Raw genomic sequence first — 26,495 nt, forward strand, 5'->3', positions numbered from 1 at the left:
TGTCACACTTACGTCGCAATAAAGTCGTTTTGAATCATAAATTAAGCGTGACTTGCAAGTTTAAGTGATAAAACATAACCAGAAATACCACCAATTAAATGAACTAACAGAAAATTGTAAAGAAAGAACGTTGTCCTAATTTAAAGTGCCAGGTAACAAAAGTCAATGTTTCGGTCCTTGGTTGGTTTCGGTGTAAATGAAAGTTTGTGTCGAATCCGCCTGCGCTTTGTATAATGTAGGCCCCGACCGAGATGCCTCTGCTCGTGACAGACCACTCGTGGACGCAGACAGAGTCAATGGTTTTTATCAGCGTGCCTCTGAAAGGAGCCAAGAAGGTGGACATCGTCTCGTCAGACGAGTACCTGAAGGTATAATCGAGCTAAACAAACTTAGTAACTGACTAACACACACATTGCATACACTGACACTTATCATTATACCCAAGTTACTTGGTGAGATTTATAAAATAAAATAAAAATAAAATAATGAAATAAAATCCTGCTTATAAGCATAAAACAATTTGTGATTTGTTTTCAATAGGTTCTATTCCCACCATTCTGGTTGATACATATTAGATTTGTGATTTGTTTTCATTAGGTTCATTTTCCACCATTCCTGTTGGAAGTGTTCCCTTCTGAGCTGGTTGATGATGAGCAAAGCTCAGCAAAGATTGGAAACGGAGTTGCAGTGATCAGTTTGTCAAAGAGGACTAACAAACAGTGGGAACATTTGTCAATAAGCACATGTAAGATTGCATGTCTCATTTATTGTCATACTTTTTGACCTTCTATGTTATGGATACCATACTTCATTCGTCGCAAATAAGTCAATAATGAGCCAACCAGGAGTCAAATGTTTGGATAACCAATTTTCCCTTCCAAATTGTGTCTACTACATTCATTTATTCTTTTTTTTATATATATAAATGAAAATATATTTCTGTGAATATGGGAAACTAGTTCATCTAAGTTAGTGTTAAACATTTTCCAACATAAAAAATTATAGAATGTACAGATGAGAACAATTACTTTGAAAATACAGCTTTTTCTTAAACCGACAACATAATAGGAGATATTTATTAAAACAATTTGCTCATAGGGTTACTGAGACCTGCTGAATTTTTAACTATTAATATATATATACAAATTTAATATACAATTGAAATTAAAAAATACTTCCGATGGTAAATATATATATATATATATATATAGATAAAAGAAGAAATGACTCAATACAGTTTCGTATTTAGCATTTTTTTATATTAACTTTTAAGATTAACTGTTAAAATGTTATTGCCAATTCTCCTATTGGAGTATGAATTATTTTTTTTCTGCTCTGTTTCAGATGATAAAGAAACAAAAAGGGAAATCCGAGAGCAAGCTCTGTCCAATATGCAGGAAAAGCTTGCTGCAGAGACCAAAAACAGATCGGAGAAAAAGCACAATGAGAAGAAATATACTCTGAAGACAATGATGAATGTAAGAAACCTTTTGGTTTTCTAAAAGAACGTTTAAAAAAAAAAATTCCACTGATGACACAAATGAGACTCCATTATTTGTCGTATTGATTGTGTGATGAGTGACTCAAACAATACATTTCTGAATAGAGTAACCTCTGCATATTTTAGTTTTCTCCATTATTTATGGAAAACTCACTTATTAACTGTTTTTGTGCTCATGCCAAAACAATAAGAGTAATACTTGAGTGCCGTGTTGTGACATGCTGAATTAAGATGACGAGCTTCCATCTTGTGGCATCTTGATGCCAAGGAACTATGTTGAAGTGACTTGAGGGGCTTCAATTAAACAAATTTAGTGTGTTTAAGTCTGTAGGCAATTGTAAATATTTTGAGGATGGCGCATTAATTACTTGCAAATTTTTGCTACTCATTCTATCGATTTGCTTTTTTGCACGCTCAATATTCACCAAGGGAAAAAGTTGGATGTGCCTTTATCCAGATTTCACCGAAATCCAGATCTCACCAAAATGTCTTGCCCATGTGCACCAGGTGACAGGTTCACATGACCTTCACGGCAGAGCTGATCAATAATTTAATGTTGCATTTTCTCACATTCAGCCCAACGTGACAAATGTTTTCAAGAGAAATCAGGTGTTAAACTTTACATTCCGCTCACCCACTCCCTCGTAAAGTAACAAAATCAGAAGTTGAATTAGCTCCCTAACCTGCATTGGTATTTTACATACAGAGCAGCAAGACAGGAATGAGCAATCACAATGCCAGCTTAAATAGCCATTGTGAAAACAGCTAATGTATTGTGGATTTTTTTTCATTGCTGTATCTGTCCTACTATTTACCATTTTAAAAACAGTATTGAATGCTATTAAGTAACTGTCTTTAATAAAACAAAGATTGAACAGGTCTAAGTTTTTGCGCAGTCCTTTATAACCACTTTTACTATCTGGTGATAGATTGAAAGTGAAGAACGAGAACGAATCCAGAAAATGAAGGATGCTGAACGAGAGCGAACCACGGCTGAACTCGAAGCATGGCAGCTGAAGGAGAACAAGAAAGCTGAGAAAGAGGCGCGACTCAAACTCCAAACTCAGACCAATCATTTAAATAAAGTAAAAGCTGTGAAACACAACAGTAAGAATGGCAAATCAAGTGGAGGAAAGGCCATATTTGGTGAGTAATGTAAGAGTGCAAAAAAAACATTTATACACCCGCTCTGTAAAGTAAGTTTTTATCTATCTCATGATCTGTGTTTTTTATTTGGTTTAGATTGTATTTAATTTGGTTTCATGTTTCATCATGATTTCCCTGTGCCCATTTTCTTATGTCTTTGTGACCTCTAACTCATTAGTGGGTTAGTGGGTATGCGCCACAGGTAGGATGTGAGCTGGAGGAGAAGGATAACTTTTGGTTGGACCTTGATGAAATAATGCAGAGCATCCCCAGAAGTGAGAGAGTTGTCATTAGTGCAGACTTCAATGGACACGGTGCAGGAAACAGAGGTGATGAGGAGGTGAAGGGCAAGTTTGGTATCCAGGAGAAGAACGCAGAAGGAAATATGGTGGTTGACTTTGCAAAAAGAATGGAAATGGCTGTCGTGAATACTTTCTTCCAGAAGAGGCAGGAACATAGGGTGACCTACAAGAGTGGAGGTAGGAGTACACAGGTAGACTACATCTTGTGTAGATGCTGTAATCTGAAGGAGATCAGCGACTGCAAAGTAGTGCTAGGTGAGAGTGTAGCCAGACAGCATAGGATGGTAGTGTGTAGGATGACTCTGGTGGTGAGGAAGACAAAGATGGCAAAGACAGAGAAGAGGACGAAATGGTGGAAGCTGAAAAAGGAAGAGTGCTGTATGACTTTCAGGAAGGAGTTGAGACGGGCTATGGATGGTCAGGAGGTGCTTCCAGATGACTGGACAATTACAGCAAATGTGATCAGGGAGACAGGTAGGACATATTTCTGAGCACCAGTATGGTTTCATGCCGCCCGCCCCCCCACCCCACCCCAAATGTTCAAGTTGGGCAGGACATGTATGAGGACTGTAAGAGTGGTGAGATGTGCTGTAGGTGTGACAGAGCAGTTCAAAGTGGAAGTGGGACTACATCAGGGATCAGCTCTGAGCCCCTTTTTGTTTTGCTATGTAATGGACAGGATGCCAGACGAGGTTAGACAGGAATCTCCATGGACTATCATGAGAAAAGTGTCAGGTGTGAAGATTTTCAGCTCAAATGAAAGGAAAGGTTTATAAAACTGTGGTGAGACCAGCGATGTTGTTTGGTCTGGAGACATTGCCACTGAGGAAAAGACAGAAGGCAGAGCTGGAGGTAGCAGAGATGAAGATGCTGAGGTTCTCTTTGGGACTGACCAGGATGGATAGAATCAGGAATGAGTACATCAGAGGGACAGCACATGTTAGAGGCTTTGGAGATAAAGTCAGAGAGGCCAGACTGAGATGGTTTGGACATGTCCAGAGGAGAGATAGTAAGTATATTGGCAGAAGGATGCTGAATTTCCAAATGCCAGGCAGAAGGTCTTGAGGAAGACCAAAGAGAAGGTTTATGGATGTAGTTAAAGAGGACATGAAGGTAGTTGGTGTTAGAGCAGAGGATGCAGAGGACAGGGTTAGATGGAGGCGACTGATTCGCTGTGGCGACCCCTGAAGGGAAAAGCCGAAAGGAAAAGAAGAAGACTCGTCAGACTGTTCGCTTGTGTGTACCATTCAGCTCTCTTCAGCCACTTGCCACCCAAGTGCAGGGAAGCAGAAAGGCAGGACTAGATAGCAAGAGTCATCTAAAACAACTATAATTTCAAAAGAGTAACATGAATTATGAATATCAATATCAGTCTAACAAGGGGAAACGTGACTGACAACAACAATCAACAGACAACTAGGTGCACCTGGGGCTCGAAGGCGAGTGTCTGGTGGCCGGGCCTATACCCCATAGGGCCCGGCACAGCCCGAAAAGGCAATGTGGGTCCTCCTTCCCATGGGTTCACCACCTGTGGGAGGGGCCGAAGGGGTCGGGTACGCAGTGAGCTGGGCGGCAGCCAAAGGCGGGGACCTTGGCGGTGATGGAGTCTAAAAGCAAAGCTCTCGATTTACCGGTCGATCTATGTTCCTACCCTCACCTATGGTCACAAGCTGTGGGTTGTGACCAAAAGAACAAGATCCCGGAAACACGCGGCTGAAATGAGTTTCCTCCTCAGGGTGTCTGGGCTCTCCCTTAGAGATAGGGTGAGAAGCTCGGTCATCCAGGAGGGACTCAATGTCGAGCCGCTTTTCCTCCGCGTTGAGAAGAACCAGTTGAGGTGGCTCGGGCATCTGTTTCAGATGCCACCTGGAGGCCTCCCTGGAGAAATGTTTCGGGAATGTCCCACCAGCGGGAGGACTCTGGGACGACCCAGGACATGCTAGAGAGACTATGTCTCTCGGCTGGCCTGGGAACGCCTCGGGACCCCGCCAGAGGAGCTGGTTGAAGTGGTTGGGGTGAGGGAAGTCTGGGCTTCCTTGCTGAAGCTGCTGCCCCCGCGACCTGACCACGGATAAGCGATGGATGGATGGATGGATGGACATTTATTGATAGACACAAACAGACTTTGCTGACAAGAACAAATAGAAACAAAAACTTAACGCACAAGACATAATAAAATGGCTACAGGGAAAACATGACAAAACTAAACATAATGTAAACCAAAACAAAAACACTAACGCGTGCAATTTTCAGAATGTTGATGGACCATGAAAATCATTTGTTGAAATATTACATTTTTGTGTGGGCACATTGAAATTTGCAATCAATGGTCCCCACATTAGAATGCTTCTTCTGAATGATTCTAAAAGGAAACCTTACGATTGTCTATCAACTATCTATATTGAACTGTGCTCTTTTATAATGAGAACTGTACATAGTTGTAGATGCAAATTTCATTCTTGCATTTAGATGAAAAACGTGTCAGTGAAGCAGAGCGAAAGAAAAAGCAAATGGATCTTCCTGCTCCAAGAGTTCCAGGAAACATTCAGGTCTCATTCACTCCTCGAGTTTTCCCGACAGCCCTCAGAGAGTCACTAGTTGAGGAGGAAGAAGAGGTAAGATCATATTTTAGTCCAGACTCAAAACTGTCCAACTCCATGAATGGACTCAAAGCACACACCATTTCTGCGTTTGGGATGTGCTGGCGTGCTAACTTCTGGTCGCTAGGCTAACACATAACAATGGCAGCATGAAAATACATCTTGAAAATATACTTGCCCTCTGCTGGAATGACATCAAGTTAGTTGAATCGCTCAAGATAATGGTCGGCACACCACAGCATTGGCCAAAGGAGCTGTCTCTTCGCCTTTAAAAAGTCACAACTTTGGATGACTTTCCAATCCAATTATTGAATAGACCTAGTACACCAACCCACATTATCACACATAAAAATTTAAAAATTAAAAACAAATTCCCTCCAGCGGCATCCCAGTAGCTTGAAATAAGCAGAAACACAAACTCATAAGCTGCCACACCTTTGCACCATAAACGCTTAATACAAAGGTGCTCAAGTCCGGTCCTTGAGAGCCCCTATCCAGCTTGTTTTCCATGCCTCCCTCCTTCAAGCAGCTGAATCCGGTCATCAGCTCATCAGCAAGCTTTGCAGAAGCCTGATAATGATCCTGATCATGAATCAGGTGTGTTGGTGGAGAGAAACATGGAAAACAGGCTGGATAAGGGCTCTCGAGGACCGGACTTGGGCACTCCTGGCTTAACGTGTTGCCGTGCATATGCTTCCATTGACGCCAAACAAACTCTAACAAAGAATTAAGAATTGCACCCAACACCTGTGCTGCTCCGCTAACCGCAGTGGCTGAAAAAGCAAGCCGAGGCCAGGCGTGCGGTCAATGCAGATCTTGATGAGCTGAAGGACTTAAGGGAGGAGGAAAGGAATCCCGACTGGTTGAAGGAGAAAGGAAAGTAAGTCAAGTCATCATTGATAACTATCGTAGGTGCTGACTTGTGGTGTAGGAGACTACTAAATAAAATATTTCTTTCCCCAAGCAAATGTTTTGCAGCTGGAAACTACTTGAGTGCGTTGAATGCCTACAACCTGGCAATCCGACTCAACAGAAAGATCCCAGCTTTGTTTTCAAACAGGGCTGCGTGTCATCTTAAGCTACGGAACTTTCACAAAGCCATTGAGGACTCCTCTCAGGTCAGAATGGTCGCAATATTATTTATATACCTGATTAATTTGGTGTGATTTTAGTAGGTTGGCAAGTAACAAAGAAACACTAAACTAGTATTCGGGCAATTTGAAAGGCAGCAAATGATTGTTACATCAACAGCAATAATTATCAAAAAGTAAACAAAGTGATGGCACTTAAAGGCATTGTTTATGGTTTATGTTTATATACAAGTGAATTTTGACAGGCATGTTTTGGTATTAGCCAGAATGCGAGTCTTGAAGTGAGTATCATTATTTATATATTATAGAGTTTTCACTGTTGAATAAGAAGACAAAACTTGAATATCGTCACTGCTATGTGAAAAATACTCATGTCCATTTTAAAAAAAATAAATTTTGACGTTTTTGGGATGTCTGCATTCAGTTTCATCCCAAAAACATAAACATTTTAAAAATGACAAAAATGGACATAAGTGTTTTTCACATAGCAGCGACGATATGCTGTAAAAGCCTGGTTGAGCTTCATCCAATATGGCCGCCATGTATATATGTTGACGGCCGGCTGTGTAAACGTGGCGGCCATGTTGGATGAGGCTCCTGCTCAGATCAGCCCGAGCAGTAATCCATTTAAATGTTATTGGCAGTGGAAATCGGCGCCCAACATGGTGCCTAATACTTGTGTATTGCACAAGGGCCAACTACGCTTGTCAAATTTTTAACGAGTGTCTATAAGCGATTCTCTGTGCACACGTACCAGAGGTATGTGCTCATTTGAGACACCGGCGATAAACAAAATACATTTTAAATATTTAATTGTAAATAATTGTCATTTAAATGTTGTCCCTCGCACCTTCGATTGACAGGTAGCCACTGTTTATGACTTGCTTCACTTAATGACTTGACTTGCTTGAAATCGACTTGGCTTGATTTTTGCCACAGTAACTTGGGACTTGGTTGAAATGTGAAGGTGCAAACTTGATACTAAGTTATGACTTATTGCACATAAGTGATTTCCATCAGAGCTTTTCATGCAACTGGCATGGAATCCCTTGCCATTCAATACACTAATAAAAATGGCTCCTGTAGATTTAAACTCATTCAATGTTGAAATCAGTCTTTATTTAAAATAAATAAATTAATTAAAAAAGCTCCTCACAGCCAGTTGCACAGCAAAGATTTTTGTGTGTGACACATCTCATGAAGCAACGTGTAGTAATATAAATATGAGGCACACTCTAAATAATGGCAGCCAGACTTTCGCAGTCAGATTTATGCATAGGAAACATTGTTTGGTCTTAAAATTCTACACTGAAGTACTAATCAGTAAACATTGCACTGTGAGAATACTGTACGAAGCTCACGATACGATATTATAATTCTACGCCTATTACATCAAAAAGGCATTAACCTGATGATGATTTTGGTGGATTGAGAGACGCCATTGTTTATTATTATTAATATTAAATTAATATTATTCTATACCGCTCGTCCTCATAGGGTCAATGGTAACCGGAGTCTCGGGCTCCTGTAGTCAAATACTGCACTCCACTCGTCTAAGGTTTGAAAAGGGCCTCTGAGTAAATTTATATCCAGTCCAGGTTTTATTATAATGCTGTATTTCAAAATGTATTTGTGCGGTGGTTAAGGCTGAAGTGGATCTTTCTCTGCAGGCTCTTGAACTGCTGACTCCAGCCGTTTCTGCCAATGCGGCTGCCCGAGCGAGAGCTCTCGTGCGTCGAGGCTCTGCTTTCTGCCAGCTGCAGCTCTATGCGGAAGGTCTGAAATGCACCACGCCGACCGAGTCTGACTAAGCAGTCGTATATCAAAGCACTCACATTAACAACCCGCTCACTAAACAGCAACTGTTCTCATCAGACTTTAGTAGGAAATTGTACTGTAAGTAAAGTATTGTTGCATATTATGTTCAAACTGGAATATTGACAATCAAATTTTGATACAGCAAAACACTTCATCAATGGCACTGGCTGAAGACGCAGTAGCTTACCATAAAAAGAAATCAACTTTCTGCTCACAAGATGGCAGCAAAGTCAAAGTAGCAAAGTCAAAACCAAAGCAGCAGCAGCATAAAACAGGATTGTGACGTCAACTAAAGTTCCTTGGCACCATGATGCCACAAGATGGCGGTAAAATAATTACAATATTTTATTGAACATTAGCAAATGCCAAATATAATAGGTTCACTATAATATGAGTTGCTGACCATCACTGCAGTAAAGAATAATATTCATTATTTTTGTATAAAGCTCTCCAAAATCCAAATTCAAGTTAATTGAATAAAAAAAAAAAACGACAAATCATCAGCAACATCAAACCGTTTTATAGCAATTTGAACCTGGTGTGCATCTCTCATAAAAGATTATTGAATACATATCTTAATACATGGAGTGTGACATGATTCAAGGATGTAGTGATTTTAAAATGTAATGGCATTCAAATGTAAAATGTTGATTTGGTTCGTTATCAAAACCAAGTTTATTATTCAAATTGTTTTGCATTACACGCTTAGTAAGCCACATAGCGAGAGTTATCGTGACCTTTTTTCTTTTTGGGGGGGAGAACGCACCCCTATTGGGCTATCCTGATATTAACTCATCTAACTCTTTCCACAGGATTACAAGAATACCAAACTGCTTTGAAGATTGACCCAAACAATGAAGCACTGCAGGCGGACACACACAAAATTAGGGACATCATACAAGGAAGTGAAGAAGAGCCTGTGACAAAGTGAAAGCCATGATACTGAAAACGTTTTGTTTTTTTTAGTCAATGTGGGGTTTAGCCGTTTTTTGAGTGGGGCTAACACACAAATACAAAATGAGAAAACACCAAAGAGCATGTAGAAGACGCAAACACTAAATAACCATATAAATGGCTTGAGTTGGAGTCAGCGCTTCTGACGTCTCTCACAAGGCCACGCCCGCTTAAAGGGACACCACCTGTCATTTGAACTGGGCTGGGTAGGCTTTTTATATGTACTGTACTTCTGACATGTATACACTGCTCTCTCTCTATCTGTACACTGAAAATAAAAGGTTTTGACTCATGAAAAAGAAAGGTAGTGATTTGGTCATTTTGAAACATGGAAATAAATTACTGTAACTGGGTGGCGACCAAACCAGGGTGCATCCCGCATCTTGCCTAAAGTTCGGTCACGGTGACCGCGAGAAGCTTCAGCTCCCCCACCAACCCAATGAGGACAAGCGCTACACTGGAATTGCATCACTTTCCTTGTTTAACATTTAATCATATTTAATATTTCATTTCCATTTGTCTTACCAGATGAAAGGTAGTGTTGACACCAGGTTTATATAATAGTTTGGGATTTTTTATTATAGTTTTTATTTTGTTTAGAAATGTGTATGGCATTGCATTGTGCACGGTTCTATTTATACTAAGAATCTCTTCGTTAAAATCATTTACCATATACTGTACATTAATAAATAGCTTCTAAGTAATTATGTCATAGAATTTTAGAGCCTTATGATGTTTTATTAATAGAGCATAATAAAGCATATAATAAAGTTTATTATGTGTGAGAGCCTCAATTCACCAAAGGGGGACAGCAAATTACTACAAACTTGGGACTGCAATTCTCTAGAAACAATTAAACACAAAATCACTTCTTATTGTGTAAGGATGTGTTGGAAAGACACTGCTTGGTGAAGATTCATTGACTACTTTGTCCAGACAATCGACCTCATCTCAAATGACTGTGATGGAAAAAATGTACCAATTGGACAGAAGGATCACTTCTAGGATCGTGGAAGAGGCACTGACCAGTACCTACAGTAATTGAGACCATGGCAGCAACATTAAAGTCCACTGTGTGAAACTGGTATCATAAGCCTTCTTTATTTCTTCTTTTTTTTGTGTGTGTGTGTTTTTACAAAGTTTCAACTTGGGGCTGAATAATTTCACATAGGCCGACCTTTTCAGTTATTAATTTGTAAACAAACAAACAAAAAGCTTAAATTATCCTCTAAATTTTGTTCTGCTTCATATATTTTACTTGGTGTTAATTATTCGCAAAAATAACTAAATAAATAATAATTTAAAAAATAAAAATAAAAATAAAAAATATATTTTTCTTAGAAGCCTGAAATATTATAAATTTTGGACATTTGCTTGGAATTTCAACTCATTAAACCTGTTATGCACAAAAAAGACACTTAAAGGCTTTGGGGAGGATTATTTATTAGAAAATGTTGGTCAAATGAAAAGGCTATTGTAAAGAGATTTTCGGGCAAATTGTTATAAAGAGCAGCTTTAAGTAGGAGTCCCAGCAAGATGCAAATTTTCCCGTCCCACAACATATTTCTGGTTGTTTTTTTTTTTAAGGTTGGAATGGCGGCAGGAGGCCCCCGGGGAGGACCCAAGACGCGCTGCCGGAGGAGCTAGATGAAGTGGCTGGGGAGAGAGAAGTCTGGGCTTCATTGCTAAAGCTGCTATCCCCGTGACCCGACCCCAGATAAGCCGTAGAAAATGGATGGATGGAATGTTTTTGTTGTTGTTTTGTGGGGTCATACTGTGGTAATGACTACTGAACACAATTGGATAAATTGTTGAAGAAAGACGTAGGCCTACAATAGGAACATTTTGATATTACACATTTTTCCCCCCACCAGGCTACCTTAGTAATAATAGTAGTCGTAGTTTTCGTGGTACATTCTGGTATGAGCTAAAGCAGACTTCAGACTTTTTAAGTCCTGCACGACCTACAACACTCCACCCCTAACCTGTGGATTTTATGCTGTAGAAGAAAAGGCTTTCAATTGCTAAATTGCATTTGGGGTACTTTTTTATGTTTTACCTTTTTTTGTTACCTTTTTATTTATTTATTTATTTAAATCTCCCATTTGTTGTAATTACATTCATATATATCACTCACCTGCACAATATGTACGTTTCATTGTGAAATTAATCTCATTGGAAAATTATTTTCACGAATTGTAACAATCGGTAGTGTGGCACCGCGCCACAGGGTGGCGCTTCTTTGTTTTTTGTGTGCATGTGTAGCACTCCTTTTTTTTTGGGGTGGCGAATGTTTTCTTTTGATGCCGTGGAAGCTACGGTCATTGTAACGCGTGGTGCCGCCGAGCCCATTGTTTTTCTTTCGGCTAAATAAAGTGAATCCGTGGAATCTATCAAAAAGGTTTGAATGTAATATTCATATTTCTGTGAATTTGGGGTTTTCATTAGTTGTAAACCAAAATCATCCAAATTAGTTAGAGTAATTGCTTGTTGTCGCCCTTTCGAATTGCAGCTCCGTGAGCTCATCTCGTGAGATGTTATCAAATCAGTATCTTGGATTTTAAATGTGCTTTCTGTTTTTGTTACCGATCCAAGCAGATCCAATCCTTCCAAAGATGGGAAGTACCACTCGAGGACCTCGACCACACACCCTGCCCTCTGTCCACAGACACAATTGAAATCTATAAACACCTTGCAAAGCCGCGTTTCTTCTTCTTAATTTTTTTTTTTTAATCCGACGGCCAATTTTGTGTTTTTTTTCCCCCTTCTTCTAATCTTCTAATCAAATGTGCCGAAAGCTTCGCCGGGAATTACCAATAGTTGAAATTCAGCATCAAAAGAATGGGGTCATTAAGAGGCTGTGATTTGTAGTGGGGCTCCATTGTGGCAGCGTCGTTGCAGTGAATGCTTGTCACTGAATGACTTCTCAAAGCGTTTGAAAAGATAAACACAATTCCAGAGCTCATGGACAAGCGAAAGGCTTCAAGTGTTATTACAAAAGATTAATGCAGGGTCTTGGAAACGCAACTAAAGGAGGGCCGTGCACTGAGCGCCGCTGCTGGGAATTGACTGCCGTGCTTCTAGTTTGCACTCTGACATCAAGGTGGGGTATTTTGCACTGGTAATAACAAACCGGGGACTTGCATTTGATTCTTTGCAATTACACTACAAATTACAATTCCTTCAGAATGCGAATTATGTATACTGAGAGATGATGCCTGGCTGATGCTGGGCCATGCATTTGGTACCCGGGCCTTCATCTGGGCCTATCACAACACAATTAGAGAAACCATTAAAAATGCAACATAACATCATGAAACTGGGCCAGCTACGTCATCTGGAGAATCAATATTTATCTGAAAAAGCTGTCCTAAAATACATCCTACTCTCAGGCTAATTACTATGACATATCATGTGTGCAGAGCTTTGCTCCAATCGACCAATCAAAGGACAGAAAAATGCTGAAGTTATCGTGAGGTGGGAACAATTTGACTTCTGACGTGTTAAAGAAATGTTCCCGTTGTAAATTGGCCAACACTTAATTCTGAAGGCCTTTGGCAGATGAAATCTGATTGGATAAACAAATATAATATCCACACGCATACTGGAAGCCATAAATCCATCCATCCATATTCAATACAGCTTGTCCCCATTTGGGTCTCGGGTGAGCTGAAGCGAACCCTCGCTGACTTGGGGCAACAACTGGCAGATACCTTTGACTTGTTGCCAATAATTATTATTATTATGATGAGGTATCCAAGTTGCAGCACGGTGGAAGACTGGTTAGCACGTCTGCCTCCCAGTGCAGAGGACGTGAGATCGAGTCCGGACTTCGGCCTTCCTGGGTGGAGTTTGCATGTTCTCCCCGTGCTTGCGTGGGTTTTCTCCGGGTACTCCGGTTTCCTCCCACGTTCCAAAGACATGCATGGCAGGTTCATTGAACACTTCAAATTTTCCCTAGGTGAGATTGTGAGATGGTTGTTTGTCTCTGTGTGCCCTGCGATTGGCTGGAAACCAGTTCAGGGTGTGCCCCGCCTACTGCCCGAAGCCGGCTGGGATAGGCTCCAGCGCCCCCCGCGTGAGGTCAAGCGCTTAAAAAAATGGATGGATGATATCCAAGTTTGTTGTTGTTGTTTTTAAATCAAATGATGATTGATTTCATGTTAAATATTCACACTATTTGCTAATCTAAATCTAGGTATTCATGTGTGTGCGTGTGCGTGCGTGTGCGTGTGTAGGCTCAGGGTGACTTTCCCATTGTTGCCGGAGGTCGGTTTGATTGGCAGCTGGACACCCCCTTTGGCTGGCTACTGGAGCTGAGTGACCAGCACAATATGGAGGCCTTTATCCATGCACGCTGGCCAGGACACACACTGCTGCTTCTGGACACCACACTTTAACCCATTTAACACACTCATACAAAGGCAGGGGACCCCCATGTATACATGTTCCGGCCACAAAGAACAGCGTAGAATTCCATCAGCACCTGGATTCCAAAGTTAGGTCTTGTTAGCCTCTACGTGACACCGTCTTGCTTCTTTGGAAACACTGAAATAGGAATAAATTTCCTCTCTGATCAGAGTTCAAAAGCTCAATTTAAGTGCAGGAAGCGTGAGCTAAGATGTCACTCGTGCAGTGACGGTGCCAGCAGTCTGTTTTTATTTGGACCTTGTGTTGACTCGTGACCAGTCCAGGGTGTAGGTTACTAATCGAAACCTGTGCTACCTTCCTTTCTGGTACAATACTGGAAATATGATGACTTTAAGTGAACGGTATGGGATTTTTAATAGGTTTTAGGTGAACTAATGAGTACACACTTGCACGCACACACACACACACACACACACAGATACAAAATACAAAATAAATAAAAATAAATTAAAAAAAGAGAGCGATGATGATGACATGTCAAATCGGTAAAATTACCGAATGAATAATACTGAGCTCTTTAAAAAAAAAAAAAAAAAAGGAAATATGATGACTCAAATCACTGAAGTATTAAAAATGCCCGATAAAATGCATCGATATTCTACTGTGTTGATTTGTATGTCATGCAGTGCCTTGTGGCATTTCAGCGTTTTTCTTCTTCTTCTTTTTCTTCCTTTTCTTCTTCTACTTCTTCTTCTTTCTCTCTCTCTCTCTCTCTCTCTCTCTCTCTCTCTCTCTCTCTCTCTCTCTCTCTCTCTCGCGTGCTTCTCTTTTTTTTTCTTTTTTAAAATTTATTTTTGAACATACAATAATACAAAACAGTATAACAGCCAGGGGGGACTTCTACAAAAATATATTATAAAGTTCACATAAATATAAGGTTTTGCTTGCTTTCTTGTTTGTGGAATGTCCAATAGACTTAATATATTGTCTGACTTAATTTTCAAACATGAAAAAATTTGGTCTCTGGTTAATGTATCGACATTTGTGTAAATGCCATTTTGCCAATATTAGAACAAGAATGATGATATGAAATGCCTTTTTACTTCCAGATGGATTATTATTGAAGCCAAACAGTATATTTTCAAAACTGCGGTTCTATAATAATGAAAACAGAATCATAAATATATTTCCAAAACTTAACAGAAAACAGGCAATCCCAAAACAAATGAAATATATCCTCGGGAGAATCTTCACAAAAAGAGCAGTCAGTGTTCATATTTTGTGCTTCTCCTGTTTTGCGATGTTTGACTTCCGGGTGTGCGTCTCTTCAGGATACGTGCTCGCGTGTCGCCATAGAGACGTTTTTTTTCCCAAACTTGTATAAAAACACGCGAGATATACAGAATATTCATTGATGGTTTTCTTTCAGGTAGATTTGACATTGTGATTGACGAAGCTAAGGTAGCTAGCTAATGTTAGAACCCTTGACGGGCGCCCTTGGAGAGCAATGAGGCAATATAATGTCTGCATTTGGGTGACATTTAAAATAGAGAATGCATTTTGTTTGTTTGTCAGTAAAAGTCAATGTTTTTTGGATGTTGTATTTATCTTGCCACCGCCCACAAATCATAACTGTTACTCGAATATTTCTATTTAATTTCATAAATTCACCTTCTGTTTCCAACACTTTTTAAATACAAAATGGAATAACAATATGAATGATAGCAGAAAAAGTGACTGAACCTAATTGATCCTTTTGCTTCTGTCACTCCCTCCTTACCCTCCAGTCTCATCTCTTCCCGCTTCCATTCCCTCCTCCTTCCTCTGCTTGTCTACCCAGCTGAATAACCACTAAAGGTAAATTAGATCATAATGACCCCGCAGCCTCTGTACAAAACCTGATTTGACACGCAACCCTCTGCCTAATGAGCTGAAAAACTCCTCTGTGTGTGTGTATCACTGTGTATGTGTGTGTGTGAAATGTCTGTATTTTGCTCCTTTCGTCACAGCTCTGTGTGGTATCTCCTAACACACAAACACACATGCAAACATGCACATACACCAGTAACCATATGTTGGCATTATACGGTTAATGCGTTGTCCAAAGACATAGTTAATTGGATTCTGCGATAAACCTCCCCATCTGAGCTGCATTTAACGTTTTCATCAACTAAAAATGCACAAAAAGTGGTTATTTATTTATTTATTTATTTATTTTAAGGGAAGAATTATTATTATTATTTTACAGTGCAGAAGTCCTGTAAGTGAATCTGCATATCATCGCTGCGATTTTTTTTCTCTCCAGTTTTTTCCTTTTTATGTTTTTGGGGTGTAACTGAATGAAAAAAAATACAAATAAAAATGGGAGGGAAAAATGAACCTAAGTGGTTTTCACATATGCTCAATCTAGTTGGCCATCACCCTGCTTGACCGCATTAATGTCAGTGGACTGTAGCCATGAAAAGTGAAAAGAAATTAACACATCTGCAATTTACGGATATGGTCATTAAAATTGTGTGGGGCCCTGCTTTGGGATATCTGCCACCCAGTTTTATTGGTTGAATTGGTTGTATAGTTTTTTACTCGGAGTACCCAGAGTAAATGCACTCAAGCACAAATTAGAAATAAAAAAAGATAACAATTGGGTCATCTGAAAAGCAAAACAAATTGAAAAGCTTTTGGATTTTTTTCTTTTATGTTTTGAACTTGAATGAATCAATCAATGCCTAACGAAGATAAAGACGATTAAATTATGTTACTAGATTCTGCTGGCTTTTTAAACAAATTTGTCAGTGAAGTGTTTATTGATTTATTGATTATGGCCATAGACAGACTATCAGTCAAACATGCAAAAAACACACACACATAATCTACATAGAAGTTGTTTGTTGTAAATGTTATTTAATTTATTATTATAAATACAGCATTTCTTTTCTTTGATCCTTCCTCGGGTCTCCTGACGGCGGTGTTCGGTTTAGGTGAACGGTATGGGATTTTTTTATTAGGTTGTTGGTGAACTAATGAATACAAACGCACGCACACACGCACATACACATACTCACCCACATACAAAATAAAATTAAAATAAAAAATAAAATAAAAAAAAGAGCAATGATGATGACATGTCAAATCGGTAAAATTACCGAATTACAATACTGAGCTCTTAGAAAAAAATAAAATAAATAAAAATAAATAAATACAGCATGAACTACTACTAGACCAGTGTCCTGGTGATGGTGACGTCTACTGAATATTTGAATGCAATTTTTGAATTGAGAAAGTTCTAACTGCTGGAGTTTCAAGTCAAAGGTCAAATGTTTATGTGCTCTTTATAAAGGAGTCCTTAGGGGTCTTAAATACTGTGGTCTCTACAGACATGACCTTTGGTCTCTAAACTTGCTTGCGTGTAATTCAGTCATCCTGATTCTAATAGACACTATCACAACTTCTCCTCTCCTTCACTGTGTCTTGCCTATCTTTTCTTTGATCGACCAACCCTCGAAATGAACTCCTGTATCTTTCCCCGGTGAATCTGTGTGTGTGCGTGTGTTTGTGTATGGTGGTCTGAGCGTGTGAATGATAGACTAACCCCATTCTGAATTATAGACTCCGAGGGGTCATCCAGTAACCCCGTGAGCCAATTGTTACTGCCCCACTCACGGCCTCTCTAAGCTGCACTTGACAGCACTTTCCTTTGGTGTGTGTGCGTGTGTGTGTGTGCATGAGTGTGTGTTTCCTCTCAGGTGGCAAAAAACCCTGTAGGTCTGGCATGCCTCACTGCCTCTTTTATACGGTCTCTGACTCAACAGGCTCTGGATGCTCACTCCTACAAAGATCCTTTCTCACTTGCGGAATTACCGGTATTAACTTAATAATAAACTTACTAAACAATGCTATACTATGGTAAACGAATAAACTTAATCATAATTAAATTATAATGCGAGCCATCCAGAACTCTCAAGTCTTCAAAAAGAAGACTTTATTTGTCCCGACAAAAACCCATGGTGAAACATCCTTTTATTAATATGCTCAAATCCGAGACAGAAGCAGCTCAAGACAGGAAGTAGTGGAAAAAAAGGCTTCTGAGACTGAGAAGGAGGTCATCAACATTCTCCAGGGCAACATCAGAGACCGTCTAACAATCTTGACACGAGCAGAGAACCTGTGAAAATCAAGAAGGAAGAAAGAACCAGCAAGACAATTGTCTACCATCCTTGAACCTTCGTTATAAATATTATAAATGTATCACTCTCCTCTGGCAATGTTGCAAGGATAAAGGCCTCCATATTGTGCTTTTAAAACCGCTGTTATTCAACCTCTACTTAGGCAACCCAATCTTGACCCAGAAAGTTTCTGTAATCTACCATTTATTGCAAAAACACTTGGAAAAAGTTGTCGTGCAACAGCTGAATGAATACATGGCCGCTAACAATCAATATGAACCTTATCAGTCGGGATTCAGGGCCGATCACTCTACTGAGACGGCCCTTGCTAAAGTAACTAATGATCTTCTCCTAGCAATGGACTCCAAAATCTCATCATTATTATTATAAGTGGTGTGAGGCGATTCAATTTTTTTATTGTAATTAATAGCATGACTTCAATAGTTAACTCACGGTTAATCTCAAATTTTATGTGTGTTCTAAATGTACAATAAAAAAAAAAACATAATTAAACATAAAAGTGAGAAAGAAAAATGTTAAACTAATAGAAACATGGCTGCATCTTTTAGTCATTGATACTGCAATTTCATAATAATTCATAAAATTGGGTTAAAATTCAAAAGATGCACTGTACTGTAAAAAAAATAAACGAGTGTGATATTGATTTATGTTGAGTTCATTTTTCTGCCACTAGATGGCCTAATTGCATCTGTAAGACGTTGGTTGGTTATATTAAGAGCTATCTAACATGAAGTAACTTGTGAAATTCGGCACGTTTTTAAAATTGTAAAATACAACCTGACCCCAGTCTCCACAAATATATGCATTATTATTACATTTATTACTGCTAAAGTTTGACGTGTCTGCTGCATTACGTGTGGAGGACACGACGAGTCAGTTCGTTCGTTCCAACCTCCCCGACATGTCGCAACAGTCCCACTCGCGCAGGCGTGCACATGCGCTCTCTCGCTCTGTCTGTCTCTCTCTCTCTCTCTCTCTCTCTCTCGCCCTTGCTCTCTTTCGCACTCTCCCTCATCGAAGTAATTCCCTATTTTTAATAAATGTACCTGTAATTTGATTACATGTTTTTCCTGTAACTGTAACGGAATACAGTTACTTTTTTTTCTTTTTCTGATTACGTAACGGCGGTACATGTATTCCGTTACTCCTCAAGCCTGTCCACAAGTGAGTAGCTACTACATTTTTCTCAGCAGTTATCTTCAGACTAGGCAGATTTAAAGAACACCTTTAGAAACACATCTCTGAATTCTGTCTCTTTAAACTACTGCATTTTGACTAACAAAATATGTCACCAACCAATTACATTGGTTATCGGATTCTTTTTTATTTTGCTGTAACTTGTAGCACTTCTCAAATTCAGCAACCGTTTTTCCTTCAAAACCTCCCATGGCCTTTAACCTGAAGTTAATTAGACTTTTCATTAGCCTTGAATGAGTTAATTGATTAACGATCAGCCTCAATGGCATTATCTGTAAACATCCTCTCATTTGCTTTCAGTACCTACTCCTATCAACTACTCTCTCATCCCTCTTCTATTGTAGCCCCCAAAAGTTTTCCAGCACATTAAAAGCTGTGCACTCACAGAAAGAAAGAAGAGAGTTGTTTAGAATTCCTCTGGTGGTTTCTAATTAAAGTCCAAGACTAAATACCCCTCTCTCTGCCTCTCTTTCTTTTTGCTCTTGCTCCACTACTGCCACCCTAACTTTTTTTCCTTGATCACCTCTTATCCCTTCATCCTCTCGCCAAAGTGGCATAAGGAATGCCCCTATTCTGCCTTTTGAGTGTCCTTGTGGCCTGGCAGCTCTTACAATAAGAGCTATTAGATGCAGTGAGAGAGAGAGAGAGGGAGAGAGATGGCGTTCTAATTAAAACGTCTTCCTCCTCTGTCTCTTTATGTCATTTTTATGTTAGACCCAAACACTGAGAAGTGAGAGAATGGCTGGTAAGAGCTGAGATAAACATTGGGCTTTAAAGTCCAGTTGGAATACCGGTAATAGCACTTGAAGAGAAGAATCAGGCAACATTTAAAGTTCCCATCGTATGAAAATGCACTTTAGTGGGGTTTTCTATCACTAATATGCATCCCCGGCCTGTCTACAATCCAACCAGGTATGAAAAAAGTCCATCCGTGACTTCTTTAGCTTTTTCCTCCTTTCTAAAATGTGTGCTTCAAACGGGCAGATTAAACTTCCGTGACTTAGTGACGTCAAAAAGACACAGAAGTGCACTCGACCCAGCCAGTCGCATCACGGGCGCGTTGCATTCACATTAGATTTCGCATTTGTTTTTGTGACGTGAACAGTGCATAAAAAGATCGGATTTAACAAAAAATCTGAATTGGGCACCACGCCCTGCAGTGTGAACATAGCCTTAGTCACTGAAGGGTTTGGGTCCTGAATACAAAAGTAATGCTGATTGAATATAAACCGAGTAGGGCTCTGAGATCTGCAGACTTGGGTCAATTAGTGGAGCCCAGAGTTAAAAGTAAACATAGTAAAGCTGCATTTAGCTGTTATGCTGCACAGAAATGCCCCAAGTGTAAATACTTTTAAATCCAGACTATTTCACGTGTCTTAATCTTGTCAATGTATGTTCTTTTAGTCATTTTTGTAAGATACTTTGGTTTTCTCTGCTTTGCTTATGAATGTCGTTAACTGTTGTGTTTGTTGACGCTTGTCGGTGTGTCTTTGCTCATGTAAAGCGCATTGAGTTGCCTTCTGTATGAAATGTGGTATACAAATAAAAGTGCCTTGCCTAGTATATTGTTGCACAACCGTTTGAGGGAATCACTGCTATAATAATGAATAAATACATCTGTAACTTCCAATAAAACTTCTATATCTCCAAAGCTGTCGTAGTTTTGAAGGGTACATTCTCTTCTCATGTTTCAGGTCCTTCCTCAGACGTTCATTAGGATTGAAGAATACTCCAATATTTTCTGCTTAGCCATTCTTGGGTGATGTAGTTCTCTGTTTTGGATCATTATCCTGTTGCAGGACCCATGATCTGTGGCTGAGACCAAGCTTTCTCGAATCGTAGCACATTTTGTTCCAGAATTCCTTAACAGTATTTAAGATTTCATTGTACCCTCAGGGTCAAGACATCCTGCGGTGGGTACAGAACATAACTGAGGCCCTCCATAAAAAAAAAAAAAAAATCTTTGTATGTTTAATTTTTTCCTGGAAATAAGGAAGCTGATGTAACTCAAATTTTGCCACACTTAAAACCAAACCAAAGAATATTCTCTCAGAAGCTTTGTAGCTTAATATACATGTTGATAAGTTAGTTTCAACAATTTTGTGTGTGAATGCCATATTTTGAGAAACCTCTCCCGTCAATAGAATATCAATGATTGCGTTTCAAATCCTATCAGGCCTTTTCAGCCTGTGGGACTCTGGAGGCAGCTGACAGGTACCGGCTGACCAAGCGGAACGCGGCTTCAGCGGTCGCTGAGGCAAAAACTCGGACATGGGAGGAGTTCGGTTAGGCCATGGAAAACGACTTCCGGACGGCTTTGAGGAAATTCTAGTCCACCATCTGGCATCTCAGGAGAGGAAAGCAGTGCACCATTAACACTGTTTATAATGGAGATGGGGTGCTGCTGACTTGGACTCGGGACTTCGTGAGTCGGTGGGGAGAATACTTCGAAGTCCTCCTCAATTCCACCAAAACGTCTTCATTTGAGTCTCGGGACTCTGAGGTGGGCTCTCCTATCTCTGGGGTCGAAGTCACTGAAGTGGTTAAAAAGATCCTCGGTGGCAGTGCCCCGGGGGTAGATGAGAACACACCCCTTAGCCACCCTGTTAAGGTCTATTCAAGGGTGCTGGAGAGGAGAGTCCGTCGGGAATTCAAATCTTGGATTCAGGAGGAGCAGTGTGGTTTTCGTCCCGGCCGTGGAACAGTGGACCAGCTCTACACCCTCGGCAGGGTCCTCGAGGTTGCATGGGAGTTTGCCCAACCAGTCTACATGTGTTTTGTAGATTTGGAGAAGGCGTTCGACCGTATTCCTCCGGAAGTCCCGTCGGGGGTGCTTCGGTCGTAAGGGGTACCGAGCCCCTTGATACGGGCTGTTTGGTCCCTGTACGACCGGTGTCAGAGTTTGGTCCATATTGCCGGCAATAAGTCAGATTCGTTTCCAGTGAGGGCTGCCCTTTATGACCGTTTCTGTTTATAACTTTTGTGGACAGAATTTCTAGGCACAGTCGAGGCGTTGAGGGGGGCTGGTTTGGTAACTTCAGCATTTTATCCTTGCTTTTTGCAGATAATCTGGTGCTGTTGGCTTCATCGATCTGAGCGGTTTGCAGCCGAGTGTGAAGCAGCTGGGATGAAGATTAGCACCTCCAAATCCGAGACCAAGGTCCTTAGTCGGAAAAGGGTGACGTGCCCTCTTCGGGTCGGGGATGAGATCCTGCCCCAAGTGGAGGAGTTCAAGTATCTTGGGGCCTTGTTCACGAGTGAGGGCAGGATGGTGCGAGACACCGACAGGCAGATCGGTGCAGCGTCTGCAGTGATGCAGACTCTGTATCGGTCCGTTGTGGTGAAGAAGGAGCTGAGTCGAAAGGCAAAGCTTTCGATTTACCGGTCGATCTACGTCGATCTACCTACCCTGACCTATGGTCACGAGCTGTGGGCCGTGACCGAAAGAACAAGATCCCAGAGACGAGTGGCATGAAATGAGTTTCCTTCGCAGGGTGTCCGGGCTCTCCCTTGGAGATAGGGTGAGAAGCTCAGTCATCCGGGAGGGACTCAGAGTAGAGCCGATGTTCTTCCATATTGAGAGGAGCCATTTGAGGTGGCTCGGACATCTGGTTCGGATGCCAGGACACGCTGGAGAGACTATGTTTCTCGGCTGGCCTGGGACCGCCTTAGGATGATCTGGTTGAAGTGGCTGGGGAGAGGTAAGTATGGGCTTCCTTGCTAAAGCTGCTGCCCCCGCGACCCAGCCTCGGATAAGCGGTAGAAGATGGATGGATGGATGGATGGATGGATGGATGGATGGATGGATGGATGGATAGATGGATGGATTTCAAATCCATTACGTTGGTGTATAAAGGCAAGATACAGCTAAGCTTAAGATACAAATGCATGATACGAGCCAGCTCTTCAAACGAGTTCTTTCTGCTAGGGATTACACTGCATATTTAGCAAAAGTCTCATGCTATTGTTCAGTCTTTGACTCAAATGCAGACGACTACATACTCACACACGTATGGTTGGCCCTCGTTGCCTGCACCTTTTACGAGCTGAAAAGCAACAATTATCTTGACACAATAAGCTGTGGACAGACGAGAGGAAAGGAGTTAAAGAGAGTCTGGCTTTCTTTGAGAAGAAATGAGAAGAAGAAATTATCTTGAGCGTCAGTGTTTATCGGACATATGGTGAAGTGGAGCAGGCTACGAAGACTTGAGGACAATTCATGAGCTCCACTCAATTAAAGGGATTAAGGATGCTGGGGGGTGGGGGGGGTTAGGCCACACACACACACACACTCACACACATCTTGGCTTACTTACGTCCTCGAACTAAAGCACGTACAACAATAGCTGACAAACGAGCTTTATTCCTTTAGAAGAAATACTCGTACGAAAACAACCTTTCCATCAGTGAATAACTGTTGAAATATTAATCAATCTCATTTTAGATTGGAGTCATCATACACCTGCTACCATTTAAATGAATTTTTGATCTTCTAGGAGGCTTTTCCTGGTATTGTTTTCTTTACAGCAGAAGTCTTCATCTTTCGTGGTAACACTGACAGGTATTTTGACTAATGTCCTTGTTCTAAACGCATGATGTTACCATATCTTGCCTCACTGTAGATAAAGTGCTCACTTTTGGAATGATGTTCCGTAAAGCTCAACCTTGGTTTCATTGGACTATAACACACTTTCTCATATGTGGTTAAGAAATTTCACGTGTGTTTTTGTGGAAGGTTGCCCGGCTTGGACGGTTTTCTTTGTATTATGGTGCTTCAGTAACAAATAGCCCAAACGTAAGACAAATATGGGAATGTACTAACTAGCAAGTACTTGGCAGAAATTCTGTTTTCTTCTCGTCCTTTCAATTTTGGAGTGCCATCAGTTGTTGTCATATTTTCTCCACTTGATAATGACTGTCTTCACTGTTGTCCATGGTATATTCAATGCCATAGAACTTTTTTTTTTGAGTTTCAATGTGACTGGTTCATTTTGAAGATAGCCACATCCTGAGGTATGAGAGGGTCTGCACACTTTTGTTGTTGTTGCTAAATGATCATTAACTGCGTGTGTTAATAAAAAAGTGTGCTAGTAATATGCATATTAAATTGATATGAATTATTTAGTTGAGCTCTGGTTTCCTTCCTTTTTTTCTTTTCTCTTTTGCGCTCTTTCTCTTTCCCCTGTCCAATTCCCTTGTTGCTGGCAATGAAAGGCCTAGCCATGTATAACAGATATGGTCGATTGTGAGTGGATCAGAGCAGATCATTGAGGTGAATGGCTTCAGTGAAACCTCTCATTCAGCTCCGAGTCAAAGCTTTCAAAAGAGCCCTGATATGGAAGAAATGAGGATATCCTTCCTAGCTGTTCCTTTCTTCTCCAGGGCGTCACTCAATGTGTGTTTGCGTGCACGTGCACGATGTTTGGCGTGGGCCGCTGACTTTGCCGCTCGAGCTTTGTTTGATAATTTCACAAGTCGGAAGTCAAATGAATGGAGGCACGCTGGGCACCATGACCGTAGCATAATGAGGGGTGTATGTTTGTGTCTGTACGCATTTGCTGTATAAGAATGTCTTAACAGCGTTTTTCCAGTTTGATATTCCTACTGTTTTCTTTTTTGGTTTGCATCCTTGAATAGGACATCCTTTTTGTGCTTCTATTGAATGATGATGGGCATGATTTGTCTAGGGATGTTCTTTTTTGCTAAATTGAAAACTCTTTCCAGAATAGATATTCAAATGAGTAATTTAACTTTTTAGATGCCTCTAATCAACCGAAGTCTTGCAAAATGACTCTACAAAATGAACATTTGTTTGTATAAAAGGAATTCTTCTCAAAGTGCACAATTTTATTTTGACATTGGACATTTCCCCCTATTTTATTATCTTGTTGCCGCCACCGTATGCAAAGCTAAGACTAACCTTAACGCAAACGCATGAGAATGGTGGATTATCAATCGTATGTGATTTGTTTTACATTTCCTGTCAACATTGTCAGCGAGAAAAATGCAAAATGCTCATTTCGACCCAACTTGCCAGCCAATCAGCTGTCAATAATGCTAAATGCTATCTTGGTTGACAGTTCAATAGCGCTAAACAAGAAATGCACTCACGGTGAGTAACAAACAAAGTTCAAATTACAGTCTGACCACCTTAAAGGGGAAGCAGACCGTAAGCAATTTTTGACAATAATATAGTCTAAACATGACATTCCGAATAATATTACATTTGTGGAATAGGAGTTTTAAAGCAAAATCCAGTTGTTTTTGTCAATCTAAGGGGCGGCCATTTTGCCACTTGCTCAGGGCTCAGGCAACGTTCTATCACAGCTCACCTGTTTTCTGAAGCTGAGCTGTGATTGGTTGTTACCTGAGACCTGAGCAACATTGATGTCATCTTCAGTCGACAGCAAGTGGCAAAATGGCCGCCTTCTGATATTGATAACAACTGCTGGATTTTGCTGCTTAAGTCATATTCCACTAACGCAATATTAACCAGAATACCGTATTTAGACTAGTGGGGCTGCATAGAACATATTATTGTCAAAATAATTATTTTTTTGGGTTGACAGTCCACCTTGTTGTACTCCAGTTCAGCACTCATTGGACAGTTTTTTCTTCTTCTTCTTCTAAAGTAAAATTCAGATATGGGGCTTACATTTTTTTTTTTTTAACTATTGAATTGGAGCTCAGATAGTCACCCTGTAGCCCTGCCCCAGAAATGCCTTGTTTAACTCTGAAAAACTTAATATGATTAGTATGTTAATATTAACAGAAGCTAATCTACACTTAGTGCATTCATTTTAGAAGCATGCAGTACTTTAATGCCAAATGAGAATTGCTGTAGTTTACATACTTTTTAAATAACCAATCTAGTCCAATACCATATATGCAGTTGTCTCTCTTTGTCTATTTTCAAATGTGATTTGAAGCGCATTGCAATTTTTTATCCATACTACAGTCTAAACCGCATTTTTTATTTGTGATGTTACTGTACTCGAATCTGACAGTTGAGAGCATTCACTTCAAATTGAAAATTATTTTTGTTTTCAAACTTAATCAAAAATTGCGTGATATCAACAGGTACAGAAACCATGTAGAAATAGGATTTATCTTTATTCCTTTGGGAAAAAGCTGTGCCAAAGCCAAGATGACGATGATAATAAGAGCATCGGGCCCCTGACTGGGTCTAGATCCGACTGGATTAGCTGTTTCCTGCCCCGACACAATAGGGTCCACTAGGAAAGCAGATCAAACCACACACACTCAAATACATGTGTAGACTCTGCATATATAACGTGTGCCCGCCTGGATTTGTGTGTGTGTGCGCTGGC

The 26,495-nt window shown here is 40.3% G+C and overlaps 1 protein-coding gene across 1 annotated transcript; it reads left to right on the top strand.

Annotated features, from left to right (window-relative positions):
- On the top strand, positions 1–9,692 carry dnaaf4 (dynein axonemal assembly factor 4). The gene is made up of 10 exons (XM_086074165.1): positions 1–152; positions 240–368; positions 598–745; positions 1,345–1,478; positions 2,431–2,647; positions 5,419–5,564; positions 6,320–6,429; positions 6,514–6,667; positions 8,311–8,416; positions 9,271–9,692. Exons 2-10 carry the CDS (start codon positions 252–254, stop codon positions 9,387–9,389), a joined length of 1,251 nt encoding a protein of 416 aa, XP_085930291.1. The 5' UTR covers positions 1–152; positions 240–251; the 3' UTR covers positions 9,390–9,692.
- Positions 9,693–26,495: the final 16,803 nt, after the last annotated feature.

The sequence above is a fragment of the Leptonotus elevatus genome, chromosome 4 (genome assembly GCF_054856555.1).
Source record: "Leptonotus elevatus isolate MCC_2025b chromosome 4, RoL_Lele_1.0, whole genome shotgun sequence".
NCBI classification, from domain to species: domain Eukaryota; kingdom Metazoa; phylum Chordata; class Actinopteri; order Syngnathiformes; family Syngnathidae; genus Leptonotus; species Leptonotus elevatus.

Excerpts from the sequence above, each read along its gene's own strand:
- dnaaf4 (XM_086074165.1), top strand. The coding sequence starts at position 252 with ATGCCTCTGCTCGTGACAGACCACTCGTGGACGCAGACAGAGTCAATG. Across the intron at positions 746-1,344 it reads ACATTTGTCAATAAGCACAT|ATGATAAAGAAACAAAAAGG; the intron begins GTAAGATTGCAT and ends GCTCTGTTTCAG. Across the intron at positions 6,668-8,310 it reads CCATTGAGGACTCCTCTCAG|GCTCTTGAACTGCTGACTCC; the intron begins GTCAGAATGGTC and ends CTTTCTCTGCAG.